Genomic DNA, 22,871 nt, shown 5'->3' on the forward strand with positions numbered 1-22,871 from the left:
AGCCCTAACCTAAGCTTGGCTGTGCATGTGATTGCACAACCCCAGATACAGCCCGACTGGGATCTACTTATGCCTCACAGGGATATGGCTTTCAGGGGCAGTTTCATCTTGAGAGGAAATGCAAGAATAATTGATATCATTTCATGATCACCCATGATGTCTGTTTATGTAAACAGTCTATTTTACGCTCCATGCAAACTCTACAAGAGAGATATTCCCAATTTAAAAATAAGGCAGCTAAGGCTAAAAGAGATTGCCAAAGTCACCTGAGTCCGTTAGTGACAGAATTGGACTTTAAGCAAAGGAAGGTAGTCTTGACTCCAAGGCCACAAGATTCATGCTTACATTGGCTCATGTTGCTGAACAGAAGTTTCTAAAGCAAATCAAATTTTATCTTTTAAAATTGACCGTAAACATGGATTTGCTTTGTACCATTATAGTAAGAAGCTCAAAAAAAAAAAAAAAAAAAGCTCAAGTAGAACCCAACTAAAAGTCTACAAATGTTCCAACATTCCAATTAATTATTTGTTAAATAATTTACATTTTTAGTAAGTTCTTTTTACCCCAGCATTCCAACTTAGAAACAAGCAATCTTTGTAGTGTGTCTTTATTGCCCTTGTTGTCTTAGCAAGCTTGTTTAGATACAAGCATGTCTTAAGGCAGAGTAGATGAGATGGTTGTATAGCATCACCGGCTCAATGGACACGAACTTGGGCAAACTCTGGGAGATGGAGGGGGTAGGGAGGCCTGGGGTGCTGCCGTCCATGGAGTTGCAGTCGAATGTGACTTAGCAACTGAAGAAGAACAACAAGGCGGAGTAAGATGAAGGTTTTGCTGTGTTGATCTGTTGATGCTTCCGCACTTACCTGAATTGTGAATTGTTCATTACAGATGAGTATATCTCTACCCTCGGAAAAAGTGAAAGTGTTAGTTGCTCAGTTGTATCTGAATCTTTGCGAACCCATGGACCATAACCTCCCAGATTCCTCTGTCCACGAAATCCTTCTCTAGGGGATCTTCCCAACCCAGGGATCAAACCTGGGTCTCCTGCATTGCAGGCATATTCTTTACCATCTGAGCCACCAGGGAAGCTTCAAAAATACTGGAGTGGGTAGCCATTCCCTTTTCCAAGGGGTCTTCCCGACCCAGGGATTGAACTCAGGTCTCCTGCTTGGCAGGCAGATTCTTTACTGTTTAAGCCATCCTCTAGCTAGACTTAATTCCCTCCAGAGCAGGGAGTGATGATGATGATGAAGAAACTAGACTCAGATTAGGCAACCAACCTAAGTTGCATAGTGAGCAAATTGAAGCATTGGGATTTGAACCCAGCCAGCTGTGTTTCAATGCCTGGGCCGTTTGGCATATCGCTAGTGCTGCATTTGTGTTTATCTGCCCCCACCATTCTGGCACAATGCATCCATTCTTGTGTTGTTAGTAACTTAGGCCTAGCTATTCAGTTCATTAATAGCGTCCCCACTGAGTCTGGTCCTCTGTGGGGCAGCCGTGTGCAGAGCTACCCTGTGTCCCATCTTTGAAGAGTGAAAGTTATCCTGGGGACATAAGGCTTGAACAGATGAAATGATTATTCAATGATATGGGGTCACATAATGCAAGCACATGATGTGATAAAGAGAGACTAGACTGCGATAGGGTCCATGGAAGCTGGCACGGAACCCTGTCAGGGGCTCTTATCTTGGTTACTCAGCATTGTATCAACAGCTGCGTAGTAAAGACATAGATCAATAGCTTTCATACATGCAGCTTAATAAGTGGATTTATATGGTACCTACAATATAAAATGAAGATTATATTGATTAGCTCCATATAGTCATATAATCATATAACTGGAGTTTATTAAACATTTACATGTGCCAGGCATTGTGCCAAACACCTTACGCCTTCATTGCATTGATCCTTGACCAAAAACTATGTGTGTCTGTTTGTCTTTATCCCTGTGTCCTAGGGAGAGATGGGGGGGGGTGCTGGTTAGATAGGATATTATTACTGTCCCTTTTTAACAGATGATGAAATCCCAATGTCAGATTTCTAATAATTTGCCCAATTATATGGCTAATAATATGGCTAAATGTTAAAATGGGATTTGAACCCAGGCTGGCCTGCCTGAAAACCTTTACACACTCAGTGCCTACACATTATTGTAGCAATCATATTTGAATCCTTTGAAGAGTGGTTTCACATCTTTCACAACTAGTATAACAGCTCTGAGTTTCTTAAGAAACATTTCCTGAGTATAAAAGTACCAGAGTGGTGTTTTCTGATGATGTTTTGGCAGTTCTGGGGGGCACTTAAAAAGTGTTATGTGCTCCAGGCCCTTTAATTGGAGTAGGGGCCAATTATGTTTCTCTATTGGTACATTTTTGCATTCAGCATCCCATTGGTGTGCTATAATGAAGTATCTGAAATCTTGGAACTTAAAAAGAGACTGCCAGATGTGGTAATGACTGTGGTGTTTCCAGGTATGTAGGAAATACATGCCTTGAAATGTTTGTCTGGCAAAGTTAGTTTTGCTGGCTTACATACCCAAGACCTGGCAATTTTTAGTTGTCATCTCAATTGGAGTCCATGCCATACATTCTTAGAGCAGTCCGTCACGGCACCATGCCACCTTCTAGGATCCTCAGAGCTCTGGGAACACTGCATCGAAGCTACTTATTTAAAGAAAGCTTCTGGAGCTTGTGGTTCTGAAGAAGACGGTTTAGTCATCTGAGGAAGCCCTAGGGTCGGGAGGTGGGCCCAGTTTTCAGCCTTAACAAGGCAGGGCATTGCCACTTCTGAACACAGTTGCCTTTGACTAAAGGGTACTGCTACTTAAAAATTCAGAACAAAACCAGACCTGTTCTATTTGCAAGTCACCTTTTATGCACTGGTTGGCACACTGCTCTGAGCTCCCTATGGGAGGGGCAGGTGGTGATCTATTTTAATCAGTGGCAAGTACCTAGTGATTGAAAATAAACCGTTGGGAAATCCAACTGGCTCTCATCCCTTACAAATTACGTGGACATTGGGAGTGGGTGACTTGAACAATGCAGGAGTTATGGCCTGCTCAAACACATTACTGATGTCCCATCAGCCATGATGATGGTGAGTATCACGTTCAGGCCGTTAGTTACTCAGATGCTGTTTCAGTCCTCTTCAGCCTTTCCCTGGGATGGGTGAGTTCCCAGGAGAAATTGAAATCCCTTTATCTTGCTGACCTTATGTATTTGATAAGAACCTCACTGAAAGTGGGGTTTCCCTGGTGGCTGAGACGGTAAAGAATCTGTCTGCAATGCAGGAGACCTGGGTTTGATCCTTGAGTCAGGAACAGGCCCTGCAGAAGGAAATGGTAACCCACTCCAGTATTCTTATCTAGGAAATCCAATGGACCTAGTGGGTTACAGTCCGTGGGGTCATGAAGAGTCGGACACGACTGAGTGACTAACACTCGCCGAAAGTGGGCACAGTGGTAGTCCAGGATGGGAAATGAGTCAGCAAACAAACTCTGCCAGAGGGAACAACTTGAATCTTAAACCACTGGGCAGTTTGATGGAGGGTGGCAAGACCTAATACTCTATTGCTAGTTCCCTTTTTTTCTTTTTTTTTAATTTATTGATTTGTCCACATCAGGTCTCAATTGCGTCATGCTGTGGCACATGGACTCACTAGTTGTAGCCCTCAGGCTTCAGTGATTGTGGCATTCAGGCTTCCCAGCTGCAGTGCTCAGGCTCTGGAGTGCGTGGGCTTAGTTGCCCCATGGCATGTGGGATCTTAGTTCCCTGACTAGGGATTGAACCTGCATCCCCTGCATTGCAGGACAGACTCTTAACCGCTGGCCAGGGTTCACGAACAGGGAAGCCTGGCCGGTTCCTCTTCACTGTGAGTTATTTTCTTCTGATAGAGGGTTGTTACCCCTTCTTTTGTCTGTTTTCGGAGGGGCATGCTCTTAATTAGGAGGTCCTTCGTCAGAGAGGGCTTGGGGAGTGTCCAATAAGTTGGGAAAAGGGGTTTGGTATAATTGTGTGAGATAGCACCAGTTTGTGGCTAGCAAAAACACCTGCCTCAGAAAGCTTTAGTAGGTCCTGGGTTCCTGTGAGGACAAGGGTGTGTCGCTTCTTGCCAGTGGATGTCTGTCTGCCACTTCCCACTCAATTTTGAGATCATTAGGCCCAGAGGGATGGGCCAAGTTACTGATAGAGATAAGGGTGTTTTTGCTTTTTTTTTCAACACTTTATGGCTTATTTGCTTCCATCCTAGACTCTGCGTCAGGTAATCCTCAGCTTTAAGGAAACAGCACCATGAGAAATATAGGTGAGGCACATAGGGGCTGGTGTGGGTGTTGGGGTCAGATGAACGTAGGGTCAAATCCAGCAGGCCTTTACCCCGGAACCATCTTAGCCAAGTGACTCAACCTCTGAGCCACACTCTCCCTTCCTTTGCCACCCCAGCCAGCTCAGAGCCTCTGGGTTTTATGCTCTTGACATTGATAATGAAGAATCCCACCCTCCCATCCCTTCCCACCCCCTGCTTTTTTGGCCGCACCACACAGCTGGTGGGATCTTGTTCTCCAACCAGGGATGGAACCCAGGCCCTCAGCGGCAAAAACTAGAGTCCTAACTACTGGACCCCCAGGGGAGCCCCAATAATGAATAATTCCTTATTTGAGGATTTATAATTTTCTCATGAGCAGCCTCCTTGCTCACTACAATAGAAAACTTTGCTGGAAAACTAGACCTGAATTTAAATCTTGGTTTTAGTTTTTCTTGACTTGAGCCTTGGTTTTCTTATCTGGAAATGGGAGTCATTTCCAGATGATTAATGAGATTATGTTTATAAACATCATTTAACATGATAATTTCTCTTCTATTAAAAATATCTACATGTTGGGCCTTAAATTAACTGAATCTCCTCCACACCTGCCTCTGTCTTTTCATTGTTTTATTACCACAATAATTCAGATGCAAGTAGGGAAGTCCGAGCTGTGTCCCAGAGACCAGAGATGAAGGGAAGGTTCTGGGCTCCAGTTTTTCGAAAAAGTCACATGAGAAAGTATAAGATGAATTTGATCTTTCAAATAAACCTATAGTGAAACCTCGCTTCTTTGATTTTTTGGTAGTGGTGGTGATACCACTTAGAAGTAACTGGAGAGAGAGACTTATAAAGGAGAGTGAATGCAGACATCCAACTGGAAAAAAAATTGCAGATATACAACCAATAAAACTATTCTTTTTAATAAACAAAGAGCTCTTTTACTGTTATTAATAAAATACAGAATACATATGTTTAAAAGGCAAGACATGTAAGTAGAAAATTCATGGAAAAAAGAATTTACACTGCCAGTCAGTAATTCAAAATGTCTAATCTACACAAAGGAAAGAAATGAAGTTTAAAAAATGAGGTGCCTCTCTGACCAAGAGGTTGGCAAAGATTAATTGTACGTGACATAGGACACTGGTGATGGTGAAACCCATTTGTTGGATTATCTGGAAAAAATTTTTAGGAAGATAATTTGATAATATCTTTGGTTTTCCTGGTGGCTCAGGTGGTAAAGAATCTGCCTGCAATACAGGAGACCCAGGTTCAATCCCTGGGTTGGGAAGATCCTCTGGAGAAGGAAATGGCTACCCGTGCTATTATTCTTGCCTGGGAAATCCCACGGACAGGTCACAAAGAGTCAGACACGGCTAAGTGACTAACACACTTGGCGGTTAAAAACATAAGTCCTTAGAACCAGCCATTCAAATCCTTTTCATAGAATGTGTCAGCCAACAGTCTTGTCTGTTTTTTAAGTAATTTTATTCATTTCTTTATTGTTGACTGTGCTGGGTCTTTGTTGCTGCGAGAGCTTTTCTCTAGTTGTGGCGAGCGGGGGCTCCTCTCTAGTTGGGGTGGGGGCTTCTCATTGCGGTGGCTTCTCTTGTTGTGGAGCCCGGACCCTTGGGCGTGCAGGCTTCAGTAGTTGCAACATGTGGGCTCCTTAGTTGTGGCTCCCAGGCTTGAGAGCACAGGCTCCGTAGTTGTGGCACAGGGACTTAGTTGCATGTGGGATCTTCCTGGACCAGGGATCAAACCTGTGTCTGCTGCATTGGTCGTCAGATTCTTTACCACTGAGCCAGCAGGGAAACCCTGTTTGGTTGTTTTGTTGTTGTTGTTCGTTATTTTTAGTATTGATGTATTTATTTGACTGTGCCGATTCTTACCTGTGGCACATGGGATCTTTCAGTTATGGCATGTGGGATCTTTAGCTGCAACATGTGGGATCTAGTTCCCTGACCAAGGATGGAACCTGGGCCCCCTGCACTGGGAGCATGAAGTCTTAGTCACTGGACCACCAGGGAAGTCCCTAGTCTTTCCTGTTTTTATAGTATAAATGTATCTAAGGACACTCAGGGCTTCCCAGGTGACTCAGTGGGTAAAGAATCCACCTGCAATGCAGGAGTCATAAGAGACGTGGGTTCAATCCTTGGGAAGATCCCCTGGAGGAGGGCTTGGCAGCCCACTCCAGTATTCTTGCCTGGAAAATCCCATGGACAGAGGAGCCTGGTGGGCTCCAGCCCATACGATCTCAAAGAGTCAGACATGAGTGAAATGACTGAGCACACACAAGGACACTCAAGTAACATTAATAATGGTTGCTTTGGGGATGTGGAGAAGAAAAAAGATGTCTGCTTTTCATTTTTTCCCACTTTTGTACTGTTTGAACATTTTATTTTATTTTTGTTGTTTGAACATTTTAAAAATCAGATGTTAACATTGTTTTCTAGACATACCAACTTGCTTAACAATAAAATAAACCTTACCTCTGGTCTTAGGATCTTCTTAAATTCTTTGTTTAACAAATGAACCATCAATGTGCAGATGAAATATGAGATGTTTTCTTAATCCATTGCCTCATACACCAAATATAATCATTCAGCAGAATAATCTTGCTGGGCCTCACTGGGTCCTATGCCCTGTGGCTGTGTACTTAAGAAACCAGCTATAGGTTTCTCCTGTAGGTTCTCCTGCCCCAGAGCCTTGCTCCTGCCCATCCAGTCTGACTGTCCCTGACCCACAGATACCATCCCGTTTCATACCACATCACATACCCTCTGCTCTGCACTTCTAGGATGTCCTGGAAGGTAAACAGTGTTGGTAGGACTTGGGCCAGGAGTAGGATAGGAGTAGGCAAGAATTAGAGGGGCTGAGAACTAGGAGAGGAGCTGCGTAATCAAAGAAGCAATGACAGTGACGGCAGTAACTGCTTATTGATGATTAACTGGGACCTGTATATTCAGTTTTAATGTGTTCTGTATTTTGTGTAAGCTCATGAGCCCTGGGGAAGTCAGCATTGTGAGCCCTGTTCTTGCAGGCGAGGTGACATGCTCAGAGAGTCCATACAGGTACTGAAGCGGCTGAGCTGGAATTCAAAACAAAGCCTGCTGCTGCTCTGTGTGAGCAGCTCACGCGTGGTGGGGAGGTGGGCACTAGGGAAGGGGTCCATTCACTGTCTCAAGGGGTCACCTTAGAATTTAGCTCCAGGCGTCCAGATGCTGGGCCTGTCTCAGAGATATTGGACTCTGGAAGGACTAAAGTCTTCGGCTGTGTTAGTTGTGATTACGTATGTTTGTGGAGGGGCATCAGGCAGGAGAGATGAGGAGGAATGTCTGATCTGGTGGAGTCTGAAAAGAATGACATTCCTTCTTGGGAACGGAATTGTCAGCGGTACTTTATTATTTGTGATTTCCCTTCAGTCCATCAGCAAATACTGCAAAACCACCATTCTTGATGGAGCTGTCCCCTCCAGTGAATCCGGCTGGGCTAGCCTTGAATCGTGACCAACCAGGGGCAGCCTCGGCCGCCTCAATCCCCCGCGGTCGCCGATTCAGCAGATTCATGTATCCTGGGCTGCAGAATGCTGAGGCAGGCGATTCATCTTTGATTTTCCTTTTCATCCCCCATGAGAGCCTCACATAGTTTTCTCTACAAACTGGCTGACGTCCCACTACCAGGGGAGGCTCAGAACTGGTATGCCTGGAAAAGTCCCCCATGGCCACAAGGGGAGCAGTCTCTCTAGATGGTGTTGAGGTTGTCCTAGCTATCTGGCAATAGTGGCCAAAGGGCTGGGGGACTGCTAGATGCCATGGAAGGGACAGAAAATTAGTACCCCCTGAGGAGGAGTGCTGAAGTCACTGGCAAAGATTCTGGTGGCTTTTCTTAGACAAATGTCTTCAGTCTCCCCTCAGAATGTTGCTTTTACTTTTTTTCAGTCTAAGAGGCAGCCCTTGATGCTGGGCCTGGGAGACGCAAGTGTGAGTATCAGGCTGTGTTTGCCAAGAGCCTGGATGGAAGGTTCTAGTCCTCAGTGAGTGTGTTCTGATTTCTTGGTATTGTGCTGGGTACTTGAGGCGTGTTACCTGGTTTTCCCCTCACCTCAGCCACATCAGGTAGGAAGCTCCTGCTCTGGAGCTGAGACAGCTGAAGCTCAGAGGCTCAGGAATCTGCCATGGCCCCAGAGTGGCTGGAGTTCTGGTGTGGGTAATGTGGGCGCCAGAGCCAGTCTCTCTCTGTGTTGTTACCAGCAGGACCAGGGCTGTGTGGAGGTAAGGCCCCATGTAATCTCGGGGGGATGATGTCTGTTTCAGGCTGCCCCTCTGGATGGTAGGGGCTGTGTTGGTAAGTGCCCTCAAGGTGCTGGGCAGATGCTGGCTTTTCTCAGGACCAAACAGTCCTTGCTGCTGAGAGCATGTGGGTCAGAATAAACCCTTGTTTCTCCTAGTCAAAGTGCTTCCCAGACCCTCTGATCCATTCTCCCTTACTTCAGTGGCAAGTCTCCCATCAGGAGAGGGGCTGAGTATTGACAAACATGCCAATAAGTGCATCCCCACTCCCCACCCCAGAAGTGATCGTGTGGCAGGGCCCTGGGAGACTGTGGAGCAGGCCTGGTTGAGGAGACTGCTCAGGGGACGAGTCCACCTTGTTCCCAGTCCTGGCCTGCCCCCTGAGCCCCAGCCCCAGCCTGGCCTCCGTGCCTCTTCAGCACTTCCATTCTGCACCGTACAATGGTGTGTGTCCCTGCAGCCCCTATTGTCATCTGGAATCTGGATGTTTCCTGTTCTCTGCTTATTTCCTGGAGGGACTGGACTATGCCTTCCCGTGACACCTGGAGCCCTCGACCCACTTGTGTCTGTGGAGTCTCCCTCTCTCCCCTCTCGCCCCCGCCCTGTGGCTTGTCTGAAGGCAGGACTCTTGTCTCATGTACTCTTAGGTCAGCATTCTCTCACACTTGAGTAAGCCTGGGTTTTTGTTTTTGTTTTTTTTTTGGCAGGGGGCACCTGCTAGACTTACTTACGAGGCCTCTTAATTTATAGTTAGCTGGATCCCATTTTACTCCGTCTTGTGACTCTCATTCCTGCTGAGGGATTTTGCCGTCACTGTGTACAAACATTAAAGACTGCGTTTTGTTCAGAGGTCCCAACTTGGCAAAAGGCCCAGGGGGGCCACAAGCTTGTTAGCGGTGTGTTGGGTGTCCTGGGGGCATGAAGAACAAAACTGAGGTCTGGTCTCTTGATGCAGGGCTTGATGGACCCTGTGAGCTCAATAGGGACTTGGGTGAAAGCCCTTTGGAAATAGTCAGCTTTTGTGAGGGGGGTGGGCACCCCATCATTGGATATGAAACTGATTCTTCATGTGTATCCTAAAAGTAATATACAAGCGCTTAGCATTAAGAAAAAGAATAAGGCAATACATAAAAGTGCATAGAAAAATATAAGACCCACTGTTTTCACCCACATCTCATCACCCAGAGATGACCAGTGTTTATGGCAGGATTCTTGGGTTTTAAGTTTTGGTTTCTGTGAAACAGTTACGCCTTCTCTTTCCTGAACTAATAGTGGCCCTTCTCTCTGCAGAACATGGAGAGTTCCTGGCTCTGGACCTGGGAGGGACCAACTTCCGTGTGCTTTGGGTGAGAGTAACAGACAATGGACTCCAGAAGGTTGAGATGGAGAACCAGATCTATGCCATCCCCGAGGACATCATGAGAGGCAGTGGCACCCAGGTATGAGCCTTCTTTTGGGGTGGCCACGGGGCTCTGGGCCCTACAGGAGCAGGTAATGCTCCTTCTCTGTGGTCTTGGAGGGAGGAGACCTCGACTCCCTCTTTGCCGGATGATGCCTCTCAACGCCTGGAGGCTAGGTGGGGGCCTCCATCTGGAGAGGTACATGAGGCCAGAGAACACATGCAGGAGACCCCAGGGTCTGGATGTGCTTTAGTGGGAGGGATTTTGATTTTTGGTCTCATCTGAGCTCTGCTTGCATGCACTGGTGATTGAGGAGTCTGATGTCAGGAGGCTGGGCCAGTATACCTGGATACCTATGGTTAGTGGTATCATTGAACAGCAAGTCAGGAGAATACATAATTGTGGCTTCACACTGCCACCTGTCACGGTGATTGTTCTGACTCACCATTGTTAGCCTAGCAAAGCATGAAAATGGAACCTGCTTCTTAACCTTTTTGGTTATTTGCTCTCCCTCTTTTTGACATTCTAAAACAGAAGAGGTTTTACACACAGGGATGGGACCCTGTTGAAAAAATCCAGCTTTGGGGTGTCTCTTCCACTTGGCACTGCAGTGGGCTCTGTGCTTCCACACTGGCCCCAAATCCTGCTAAGTCATCCCCGCATCTCTGTGACCCCCAAGTCACGCTTTGTACTCAGCACATACAATAGAAAGAGTGGATGGAGAAGAAACGTGAAATCCAAGTAAGAGTCGTCTCAGTAACAGCTAGAAGAGAACAAGCAAGGATGGACTTGCCATCCCAATAGTGTCTGAACATGTGTTGAGCATCTGCTGTGTACTGGGTCATGGATCCTTGCTGGGAATCAAAGTCCTGGTCTACGCTTTCTGTTATTCAGATCCAACTGGACCACCAAGACACACACATCGGCCCACAGAAAGTAATACGTGTTGTGCCGGAGGAAGAACTGACAGGTGTCAGGCAGAGTAAAGGCGCTTTCTATGGATTTCTTCTTTTTATCCTCACACTAGCCCTAAGGCTGGGTGCTTCTATTCTGTCCACTTTTAGATGTGGAACTGGGCTTTGAAAGATTGAGTGACTTGGCCTTAGATTACAGGGGAGGGAGGGGCCAGAGGCAAGGCACAAAGCCAGATCCAAATGACCAGAGCCTGTGTTTGTCTGATCCTAGGAGGCTCCATCTGCTTTTTAGGCCCCATGATGTGGTCTGTGGGAATGGTGCTTCCTGGAATTAGGCAGTATGGTGGTCTAGGGTCCCTACTGCCTGCCCCTGCTTCCAGAGTAGAAAGCACTCCCCAAAGGGGCTAGTGCTAACTCTTGGGGGCTGTCTCCCTCTCAACAGTTCCCCCAGGAGAGCCTTCCTGCAGAGGGCACTCATTGCCACTGCACCAGAAGTATCTGGTTGGTTGGTGGGTGATGGCCACAGGTTCAGCCATTGTTCTCTGTTTTTTGGTATCCAAGGACAATGGTATATCCCCTTTGACCTGCTCTGCAGGTGAAAGAAGCTTTCTTGGGATGTTCTTTCTCTTCCTACTCTAGCTGCTGTCAGTTCATGGAGTGGAATCACCAAAGACATTCCTGGATATAGAAAATACAGGTGCTCATTTCATCCCAAGGAAGGGAAAGAATGCTATCATTGTAAAAACTGCAGAAAACACTTGGTAAAAAGATTGGAAGGAAATTCTTAGTGGCTATTTTAGTGGTAGAATTATTGGTGCTTTTCCCCCTATATTTTCCTTTTTCTTTCTTTTTAAAATATTATCTATCAACCTTTAATTATAGGAAAACAAATGGATTTAAAAATAAAATTTAGTTAAAACCATGACCAAATCACCATACTCAAAACTTAAAAGGCTTTTGAAGATCTGTGAACCCGGGTAGTATGAGTCCTGGGCAAAATCTGTCTGATGGCCCATGAACTTCCACTTGGGAGCAGTGAATTACAAATTTTAATAGCAGCCAGTTTAGATTTTTTAGTGTTTCCTGTGAGAAGGGGAGTGAGCAGATTCTCAGACCAATAAGGGAAAGGAAGCCTTTCTCCCCTCATAAAATAATGCCCTTTGAGCCTTTTTATGGCAGGAAAGTGTTAGCTCTTTCTCCCAGTATCTTATCCTTAGATCATCAGCTAACAGAAAAGGAGATAGTCTTCCTTTAAAGGAAGCAGATGGTCTCCTCCTCCCCTCTTTTAAAGAGCTGCAGGTTCTTCTAGCCCAACACTGTCCAGCAGAACTTTTCAGAGTGGTGGAACGGTTCAGTATCTGCCCTGTACTGCGAGGCAGCCACTAGCTACTTGCAGTATTGAGCACTTGCATATGACTAGTGTGACTGAGGAAGTGACTTTTTAATTTTTAAAAATTCTAATTAATTGAAATAGCTACAGATGGCTGGTGGCTACTGTACTGGGTAACACATCATCTAATGCCTCTTCACTGCCTCTCTCTTTTTTTTCCTGTCTACCCATGTTGGTAGTACAATTGGAAAGAGCAATGGTCAGGGCTGGGAGAGGGGAAACCATTTCTCTTTCATCAAACCCTCCCCCTATCTCTGATGATTGGCCTTATCTCTTTGCACAGCTTCTGTAACTTCCTTTTTTTGGGTAAAACTATTGTACTAAAGATAATTTTGATTAGAGTACCAGGAAGAAGGTGCTGGGAATTTGTTTAACCCTATTGTAAATTGTGTCACTCATCAGCTTGCCAACAGAACAGAACTTGCTGAATATCTATCCAGAAACCCTATTTCCACATTAAAATCCTTGATCTCTGCTCAAGGGAGTTGGCACTTAGGCATTGGGGATCCTCTTAGCAAGAGAGCTCTGTCATTACCCAGCATATACTCATGAGAAAGTTTTGGCTTGGAAATTGAGTGTTTCGGCATTACTTGAGGTTAATTTTACACATGATCAGACAGAGACAGGATCCACTGGGAAGTTCAGTTAGAGCCAGCCCCCTTCTAGAAGGGGCTGGCCTTGTTTTCCTAGATTCTTCCCACTGACTGAGCATACCCCAGACATCTGGGGGGGCCAGTGCGCCTCTAAACCTACCCTGTCACCCCAAGCCTCTCAGTCCCTTTGTAAATGCACATACTTTTGGTGGTTTAGTGCAGTGGTTCTCAAACCGCTGCTTCAGGATTCCTTCAAAGGCTCTACCACCACCACCTTCTGATTCAGGAGGTTTCAGTTTGGACATGATGCTGCTCCTGCTCCTGCTCCTGCTGTGGACTATACTTTGGGAGTCCCAGGACTAGTGGAATCTTCCTTGTTTCTGCCTGGGAAAAAAAAAAGGAACATTGTCTTCTTTTACTCATCTTGGCTTTTAGATTTTGCCGTCTGGTCAACCTGGCTCTTTGAATCTGCTCAGTCTTTTGGACCTTTGCTTACTTTTTGCACCAGAATATTCCTAGCCTCAGCCTCTGTGTCGAAGGGGTCACCAATTTCTCTTTGAGGATATTGACTGGGGAAGAAGGAAGCCAAGGGGCTATGGGCTTTGGGGCAAATTGAAAGTGGATGATTTCTTGGGCTTACAATTTTTCTTAGGGGCTTCGGATCCTGCCTACAATAGTTACGGTTATGAGGCTGCCCATCCACAGACCCTATTTCTTTTTCAGTGCTCTTTGTGACTCACTTAGGTTCTCATGTTGAAGTTAGAAAACAAAGATAACTTCTTGGAATTGCCCCCAGAAGACTGGTTTTCTAGAATGGAGGAAAGATCTAAGAGTTACTTTTGTTAAGTTCATTTATAGAATGCCAACAGAGAATGTCCCGTCCCCTCCCGCAGTCACAAGAGACTGGGATGCTAAAATACTTGTTGGCAGTCAGATGGGTTGCCCTTTCTGGTAAGATAATCAGCTGTGCATCCATGTCAAGGGAGGTTCTGACAGAGCCACTAAAGGGTATTCTGTTCCTAAGGCTTGTGATGACTTTCTGACTAGCTCTGGCTGCAATTTTCCCCTGCCTAATGTGGTTATTTTGATAACTGCACTGTGGTTTGGATAAATGGTCTAAGTGGAAGACAAAATTTAATAATCACTAACTAGTGTTAAGTCCTCATATGTGTTGACTCATTTAATCCTTTTGGTAACTTGTGAGCAGGTCCAGTTATCACCCCTATTTTATAGATGAACAAATTAAAACTTCAGAAGGGATACATATATTGCATGTACTCAGCCACACTAGTTCCTTTCTGAGCCCAAAATCCGTGCTCTTAATCTCTGTCCTTTCTGCCTCCCTGCTCATCTTCCTCTGTTGTGCCCTTAGCTGTTTGATCACATTGCTGAATGCCTGGCCAACTTCATGGATAAGCTACAAATCAAAGATAAGAAGCTCCCTTTGGGTTTTACCTTCTCATTCCCCTGCGTCCAAACAAAACTGGATGAGGTAAGATGAATCCTTCAGACATTTTTGTTGCTTCATTCTTTGGAATGGGAGGACTGGAAAGAACTCTGAGCTACTTGCTACTATGGTGATGGAGCTTGCTCTGATGGATTACATGACAATGTTTGAGTATTGGGAGATCTGTCCAAGACAGTGTGTGTAGGTGTATGTGAGAGGGATGGTAAAGAGGTTTTGGAGAAGCGGGGAGTCTTAATCACTGTCCCCTCAGATGACTAAATGCAGGCTGACATACATTGCACATCAGCCTTATCCCTCCTAGGGAAACAGGAGTGAGAAATTCAGGGACTCCTTTGTTCTAAAGTGTCATAATAAACATCCTTGAAAGTTTACAATGTTAGGATACAAGAATCGTATTTTGGCAGTTCTATAGCCTGCTTCCTGGGGACAGTAAATCATTCGTTTAACCTCCTTACTTGGTCTCTAACATAGTTTCTCCTTCGTAGGCTAATAAGGAAGACCTGTATAAATTCAGTCATGACTTTAGTTTAGCCCCATGGCAGAGGTCTTCTAATGATGAGGAGTATGGACTGAGATTTGTGGGAAATCAATATTCCTTTGTCCTTTTCCAGAGTTTCCTGGTCTCGTGGACCAAGGGGTTCAAGTCCAGCGGTGTGGAAGGGAAAGATGTGGTTACTCTGATCCGGAAGGCCATCCAGAGGAGAGGGGTGAGTGGGGGCAGCCGAGGGAGTTGCAGGGGCTTGGGGTCTGGAGGCTCTTTACATTCTTTTGAGTCCACTCTGAAGTCTTGCCTTGTCTGTCCTCAAATTGGCATGAGGATTTTTTGTGGGTCTTAAGGAGAGGTTTTCTTTTCTTCTTCTCTGTTATGTTACCCAAAAAAGTCTTTGTTTTTTTTCCCCAACTTTATTGAGAGTTAGCTCAATATATAGTATGTGTATATATATATATATATATAGATATATAGATAGATAGATAGATAGATAGATAGATTACATTATTATATATTATATATATATTATAAGTTTAAGGTGTGCTGCATAATGACACACCTGTATATTGAGAGACAATTAGCACACCAGTGATCTTATATATGATCAGATGCCTTTGGGCTCTTTAGATTAGCATGATGGACAAGTAATCTTAGCCTTGGTAAAAGAAAAACCCTCATTTTCAAATGAGACGTTTGGGGTTTATGTCGGTATCAGGGTGGAATGGGGCAGAGAAAGGACATGATAAAGGTCTAGTCACAGAAAGGCAAGACCTACTGGGAGGGAGGAAAAGAAAGAGAATGAGAAGACAGTGACAACAAGACAGGCTCTTCTTTTTTTTTTCCTTTATTTTTATTAGTTGGAGGCTAATTACTTTACAATATTGTGGTGGTTTTTGCCATACCTTGACATGAATCAGCCATGGATTTACATGTGTTCCCCATCCCGATCCCCCCTCCCACCTCCCTCCCCATCCCATCCCTCTGGGTCTTCCCAGTGCACCAGCCCCGAGCACTTGTCTCATGCATCCAGCCTGGACTGGGATCTGTTTCACACTTGATAATATACATGTTTGATGCTGTTCTCTCAGATCATCCCACCCTCGCCTTCTCCCACAGAGTCCAAGAGACAGGCTCTTCTTAGCGTAGTAATGGCTGTGAACTAGACTGCAGGCCTGCTGTCAGGGAAGTCCTCTATGATGAAGACCAGTGGGGTGGGAAGTGAGATGCTGCCGTGAGACTGGATCTGGACCCAACTTCCGGCTCTAGCCCTGCACTTGAGCTGTGTGTCTTATTACTCTTCATCGTCACGTCTGTAGTCTTTCTGTGACAGTGAAAGTTAGGGCCCCCCTTGTATCCCTGCAGGACTTTGATATCGATATTGTGGCTGTGGTGAATGACACCGTTGGGACCATGATGACCTGTGGCTATGATGACCAGAACTGTGAGATTGGTCTCATTGTGGGTACGTGAACTCTGGGTGTGAGCGCTGTGGGTGTGTGAATGCAGTGCTGGCCGATGGATTGTGGCAGTGGGCTGCCAAGAGAGGAGGAATCCTTGGCCTGGATCTTCTTTTGTACTTCAGAAGATAATGGTGTGGTCACTTTTGAGGGCTAAGCCAGGACTTGAGGAGTTGTGGGTGGTAGTGGGTGGAACCGTGTCGAGATGCCCCAGGAGTCTGCAGGGAGGAATCCCAGTCACACTGAGCGGTCTGAGGACAGAGTTTTAAGAGGGAGATGGGGGCCGGGGGCTGGGGAGGACAGTGTGAGTGGGTGCTGAGCATTCTCTTGTTTTGTCCAGGCACGGGCAGCAACGCTTGCTACATGGAAGAGATGCGCCACATCGACACGGTGGAGGGCGATGAGGGCCGGATGTGTATCAATATGGAGTGGGGGGCCTTTGGGGATGACGGCGCGCTTGATGACATCCGTACGGAGTTTGATCAGGAGATCGACATGGGCTCTCTGAACCCCGGGAAGCAACTGTGAGCGGCCCCCTGTGTGCAGTGGGCTCAAGGGTTGGGCTCAGCAGCTGAGGTGGGGGCTGGCCAGGGCTAGGGGGTGGTTCTTATTTTTACTTTATATATATATAAGCTTTATATATAGCCCCTAAAGTTGCCAAGGCACCCACTGCTTATGGAAATGTGCTTATTACCTATATTGTGACTATCAGATGCTGAGAGCTGTCTACAAAAGATAGAGCAAGTGGACAAACCAGATTATGGTTAATAATTTGACTCTCAAGAGTGGTCATTTTAGAAGATCGTATTCTAAGGGTGCTGCCCTGCTCTTTCTCTCTGCCTTTAGTCTGTACGTTGTCCATAGAAACAATTTTTGCACCACATAAGAAAAGCCATTTTGAGATAGCAAAGGTAAGGTATCTGAAAGCTCATTTCATGGCTCCTACCTCTGTCACTGCCCAGGGCATGAGGCTGAGAGTTGGCTCCTAATTGCTGCCTATTATGAGCTAGGCTGAGTTGCAGGAGTCCCAGGGCCTCTTGCTATAGCTGTAGGCAGACCCAAGGCCTGTAGAAAAGTTGGTTAAGGAGCCCCTTTGGCCGCCTTCTCTGGACCTGTGGTCCAACCAGGGTCCTTGAGTGGACTGGAGGAGGGGCTCTAACTTTTTTTTTTGGTCCCTGGGTGCTATATTCTCCAACCTGGTCAGACTTGGTTTTTAGTTACTTTTGATTCTTACAAAACGTTATTTCAGTCTCACAAGCGTTTGCCTAATGTCCTTATTAAAGATCTTGAAACAGGGATTGCCACAAGCTCTAAAGGCAATTACAAAACGTTTTGAGCAATCAAGTCCTCTCTGGCCTTTTTTTGAGCCTTGCGGGATCTTAGTTCCCTGGCCAGGGTCTAAACCAGGGCCCTCAGCCCTGAAAGCTCGGAGTCCGAACAACTGTACCACCAGGGAATTCCTAGGCCCTCTATGGTCTTACTGGTGCTGTGACTGTTGTAGGAGATCTAGTACTTATCCCTGCTTGGAGGGGAAAATCCAGCCTATAAACCAGCTTTATAAGAGAGGCTTTTGCTTTCCAGCGGGGGTGTCCTTGCTTCCTCAAAGCACAGCTTATTTAAGTCACAAGCTTCTCTCACATGTTCAAAAGTGAGTCCATTCATAGAATACTGGCTGTGTCTGCCATGGCTGGTGAGAAATTCATGGACAGAAAAAACTGCTCAAAAAACAAACAAGCAAAAAAGGCTGGGAGGACATATTACCAATGCATCAGCTGTCCCTGAAGTTATTGCTGGGCTTGAATACGAACTTTTTTCTCACTGGTTGTATTTCTAAATAAATGTGTTCCAAACACTGACTGAAACTCTAAAACCTGAGATAAAAACTTTTACCACTCACACTTCCGAGCCCCACTGGCCCCCTCCATTACCTCTCACAGAACCAGCTATTTTGGAGACGGTACAGAGTAGACACGTGAGTTCCTTACTGCTGAAGCTGGGCTGCCTCTCAGGCAGCGTGTCTGTGCTGGTGCTTAAACATTTTAAACATACCTCCTGCTCAAGCAGTTTTACCAGCTCTCCACTTAGCTCTAGTTCTGCCATACCTGTTTGTGGGTCTTGGGCAAGTCACTTCCTGAGGGCCCGGCTTCCTCTCTTGTAGTTTGCAGCAGGTGACTTCGGAATTTCTTCCACACCCTGCTCTGGGCCTTCTCTGAAGGCCCTGTGTACCTCTTCTCTCTAGGACCTAGATCCTTTCTAAGATACCATGAAAGGGCCTTTTTTTGGCTAGAAAGAATTGTAAGGGCTTGGTTTCTCCTGTCATATATCTAAGCCAGAAAGACTGCCTTATGGAGACAACAGTGTCACCTAGTGTTGAAAAAAATAAATTACCCCTCTTCCCTCTCAGCTATCTTGTCACCTTCCTGCTCAGAAACGGCCAACACGTCTCACTTCCAGATTCCCCGAAGCAGGTGACACTTAGAGCTCCTTCTCATCTGTCCCGACCTGTCCTTCTATTCTTGCCCAATCCCCCTTCCATCCCACGTTGTTCTGTTTTCTCAGGAAGCCACAAATGGCCTACAAGGGGAAGGAAGTTTGAAGTGACGAGTTGCTAGCCCTGTGCGCCCAAATTTAATTAGAGTGACCTGTTTTTTTTTTTTTTTTTTTCCTGCTTGGAATAAATACTGAGGTTTTGCATAAGAATTCATTTAAAAACAGCATTTCCTTGCTAGAGAAAAAGTTAATTAAAAATTGCTACCCTACCACATAACCCACTTCACCTCAAATTCCAGCTTTGGTAGAGTGTCCCACACTCCCTGGATGTTTGGTTTGGCTGCTAAAGGACCCTCCTTCTCCATAGTTTCAAGGCCCACCCGCCTGCAGAGACAGCCTAAGCTCCCAGTGCCTCCAACCCCATTTGTGCCCGCCTGTCACTTCGATTGGAGAAGGAAATGGCAACCCACTCCAGTATTCTTGCCTGGAGAATCCCAGGGATGGGGGAGCCTGGTGGGCTGCCGTCTGTGGGGTCGCACAGAGTCGGACACGACTGAAGCGACTTAGCAGCAGCAGCAGACACTTCTCTACACGTCTCACTCCTGGTCAGTGCCACACAAGTTTGCGCTTTGTTCTGCATAGGCGCCATGGGTACGTGCTGCTTCCACAAGGACGTGTCAAGTTTGCTGGCAGCAGAGACTTATTTTGTTTGTATTTTGTTTGTATCTCTCTCTGCAGATTTGAGAAGATGATCAGTGGAATGTACATGGGGGAACTGGTGAGGCTTATCCTAGTGAAGATGGCCAAGGAGGAGCTGCTTTTTGGGGGGAAGCTCAGCCCTGAGCTTCTTGCCACAGGCCATTTTGAGACCAAAGATGTTTCAGATATTGAAGGGTAAGCTGTGGGTCCTTTTCTGTTTGCTGGGACCTCAGAAGGGTGGACAGATGGCTGGGGAGTGAGGAAGAGGCACAGGCTGTTGACCCTTCAGATGTGGACAGCAGGAGGGTCTCACCCAGCGTGAGGCTTGGCCTTACATGGCAGGCCTGTGGCTTGATGTCACTTGCCAGATATTTTCCACTTGTGTCTGTTTTGAATGTGCTGACTACCAGAGTGACTCATGGGGAGTCATGGGGAGAGCTGGCCCCCATACAAGGACTTTCACTTTTACACTCATGTTCCTATCTGGCACAGGGACCTCAGCTTTATGCTAGAGGCTCCCTGTAGACCCTTTAATGATTCATTTTCATCTACTTCTCTTTTCCTGGAGCCCTGGTATTTCATTCCCTTTTGTTGTTTAGTCGCTAAGTGGTGTCTGACCCTTTGCGACTCCATGGACTGCAGCATGCAGACTTCCCTGTCCTTCACCATCTCCTGGAGCTTGCTCAAACTCATGCCCATTGATTCAGTGATGCCATCCAACCATCTCATCCTCTGATGCCCGCTTCCTCTCCTGCCCTCAGCCTTTCTCAGAATCAGGGGCTTTTCCAATGAATTGGCTCTTCATATCAGGTGGCCAAAGTATTGGAGCTTCAGCTTCAGCATCAGTCCTTCCAATGAATATTCAGGACTGATTTCCTTTAGGATTGACTGGTTTGATCTCCTTGCATCCAAGGGACTCTCAAGAGTCTTCTTCAGCACCACAATTTCAAAGCATCAATTCTTCAGCACCCGGCCTTCTTTATGATCCAATTCTCACATCTGTACATGACTATTGGAAAAACCATAGGTTTGATTATATGGACCTTTGTCTGCAAAGTGGTATCTGTGCTTTTAATATGCTGTCTAGGTTTGTCATAGCTTTTCTACCAAGGAGCAAGTGTCTTTTAATTTCATGACTGCAGTCAGCATCTGCAGTGATTTTGGAGCCCCAGAAAATAAAATCTGCCACTGTTTTCATTTCTTTGCCCATCTATTTGCCATGAAGTGATGGGACCTGATGTTATGATCTTTGTTTTTTGAACATTGAGTTTTAAGCCAGCTTTTCCACTCTCCTCTTTCACCTTCGTCAAGAGGTTCTTTAGTTCCTCTTTGCTCTCTGCCATTAGGATGGGGTCATCTGCATATCTGAGGTTATTGATATTTCTCTTGGCAATCTTGACTCCAGCTTGTGATTCATCCAGCCTGGCATTTCACATATGTACTCTGCATAGAAGCTAAATAAATAGGGTGACAATATATAGTCTTGACGTACTCTTTTCCCAGTTTTGAACCAGTCCATTGTTCTCTGTCCAGTTCTAACTGTTGCTTCTTAACCTGCATACAGGTTTCTCAGGAGGCAGGTAGGTGGTCTGATATTCCCATCTCTTTAAGAATTTTCCACAGTTTGTTGTGATCCACACAAAGGCTTTAGTATAGTCAGTGAAGCAAAAGTACATATTTCTTTGGAGTTTCTTTGCATTTTCTATGATTCAGCAGATGTTGGCAATTTGATCTCTGATTCCTCTGCCTTTCTTAAATCCAGATAGTACATCTGAAAGTTCTTGGCTCACGTACTGTTGAACCTAGTTTGAAGGATTTTGAGTGTTATCTTGCTAGCATGTGAAATGAACACAATTGTATGATAATTTGAGCATTCTTTGGAATTGCCCTTCTTGGGACTGGAATGAAAACTGACCTTTTCCAGTCCGGTGGCCATTGCTGAGTTTTCCAGGTTTGCTGGCATATTGAGCCCAGCACTTTAACAGGATCATCTTTTAGGATTTGAAATAGCTCAGCTGGAATTCCATCACCACCACTAACTTTGTAGCGATGCTTCCTAAGGCCTATTTGACTTCATCTCTAGGATGTCTGGCTCTTCATGAGTGACCACACCATCATGGTTATCTGGATCATTAAGACATTTGTGCGATTCTTCAGTGAATTCTTGCCGTCTTTTTAAAATCTCTGCTGCTTCTTTTAGGTCCTTGCCACTTCTGTCCTTTATTGTGCCCATCTTTGCATGAAGTGTTCCCTTGATATCTCCAGTTTTCTTGAGATTTCTAGTCTTTCCCAGGCTATTGTTTTTGTCTGTTTCTTTGCATTGGTCACTTAAGAAGGCTTTCTTCTCTCTCCTTGGTGTTCTCTGGAACTCATTTAGTTGGGTGTATCTTCCTTTTCTCCTTTGTCTTTCACTTCTCAGCTATCTGTAGGACCTTCTCAGACAATCATTCCCTACTGGCGACTTTCAGAAAGGGCTCTATCCTGACTCCTGCTTCATAACAGAAAAAGAGGTCCTTGGACGCCCCATTAGTTCCAAAAGTTAGAGTTGAGGTCTGCATTTTCGCAGAACAGCGGGAGTGGGAGTGAGCATGGCCTGATTTTTGTTTTTCAATCAACGATGTCCGAAAAGTTGGACTTGGTTTCCTGTTTTTTTTCCTTTTAAGCTGCAGCTTTTTTTATTTACTTATTTTTGACTGTGCTGTGTCTTCATTGCTGTGCAGACTTTCCTCGAGTTTCAGTGAGTGGGGGCTGCTTTTCATTTCTGTGCATGGACTTTTCATTGTGGTGGCTTCTCTTGCTGTGGAGCGTGGACTCCTGGGCTTCAGTAGCACGTGGGCGAAATAGCTGTGGTTCCTGGGTTCAGAGCACAGGTTCAGTAGTAGTGGCACATGGGCTTAGAGTCTCTGTGGCATGTGGGATCCACCCAGACCGGGGATCGAAGCCGTGTCTGCTGCATCGGCAGGTGGATTCTTTGCCACTGAGCCGCCAGAGAAGCCCTGGTTTCCTCTTCCTGAGACTTCCACTTATCACTTGAGGAGGCCTTGTTTCAGGCACCAGATGGTGGAGAGGAGATGATTTTGGGGCTAACAGGAGCGGTGAGACAGTCCCAATGACTTTGTGTTTAGTGGAATACTTGAATGAACTGTACCTGCTTGTTAAACTTGGAGGAGATGACAGTGCTCGGTATTTGTGGACACTTAGTTCCCCTAAGAAGAGGGCTAATCTCAAAGCATCAACCCTTGACCAACATCTCTAGATGCAAGTTAAAGCAGTGCCAACTCCATTGTGAAGTGCAACCGACTGACTGCTTGATAGAGAGAAAATAGGGTGGGCTCCACAGCTGGGTTCCTGTGGTCAGAGATAGTTGGTGGCA

At 45.8% G+C, this 22,871-nt stretch overlaps 1 protein-coding gene across 1 annotated transcript in view; it reads left to right on the plus strand.

Moving 5' to 3' along the window:
• Positions 1-22,871, plus strand: part of HK2 (hexokinase 2) — a 65,977-nt gene that overhangs the window by 28,493 nt on the left and 14,613 nt on the right. The window contains exons 3-8 of the mRNA XM_043918477.1: positions 9,888-10,036; positions 14,267-14,386; positions 14,974-15,069; positions 16,215-16,314; positions 16,650-16,833; positions 19,538-19,693. Coding sequence (XP_043774412.1) covers positions 9,888-10,036; positions 14,267-14,386; positions 14,974-15,069; positions 16,215-16,314; positions 16,650-16,833; positions 19,538-19,693 — 805 coding nt within the window. The remainder of the gene's footprint in view (positions 1-9,887; positions 10,037-14,266; positions 14,387-14,973; positions 15,070-16,214; positions 16,315-16,649; positions 16,834-19,537; positions 19,694-22,871) is intronic.

The sequence above is a fragment of the Cervus elaphus genome, chromosome 11 (assembly GCF_910594005.1).
Source record: "Cervus elaphus chromosome 11, mCerEla1.1, whole genome shotgun sequence".
Lineage (NCBI taxonomy): Eukaryota > Metazoa > Chordata > Mammalia > Artiodactyla > Cervidae > Cervus > Cervus elaphus.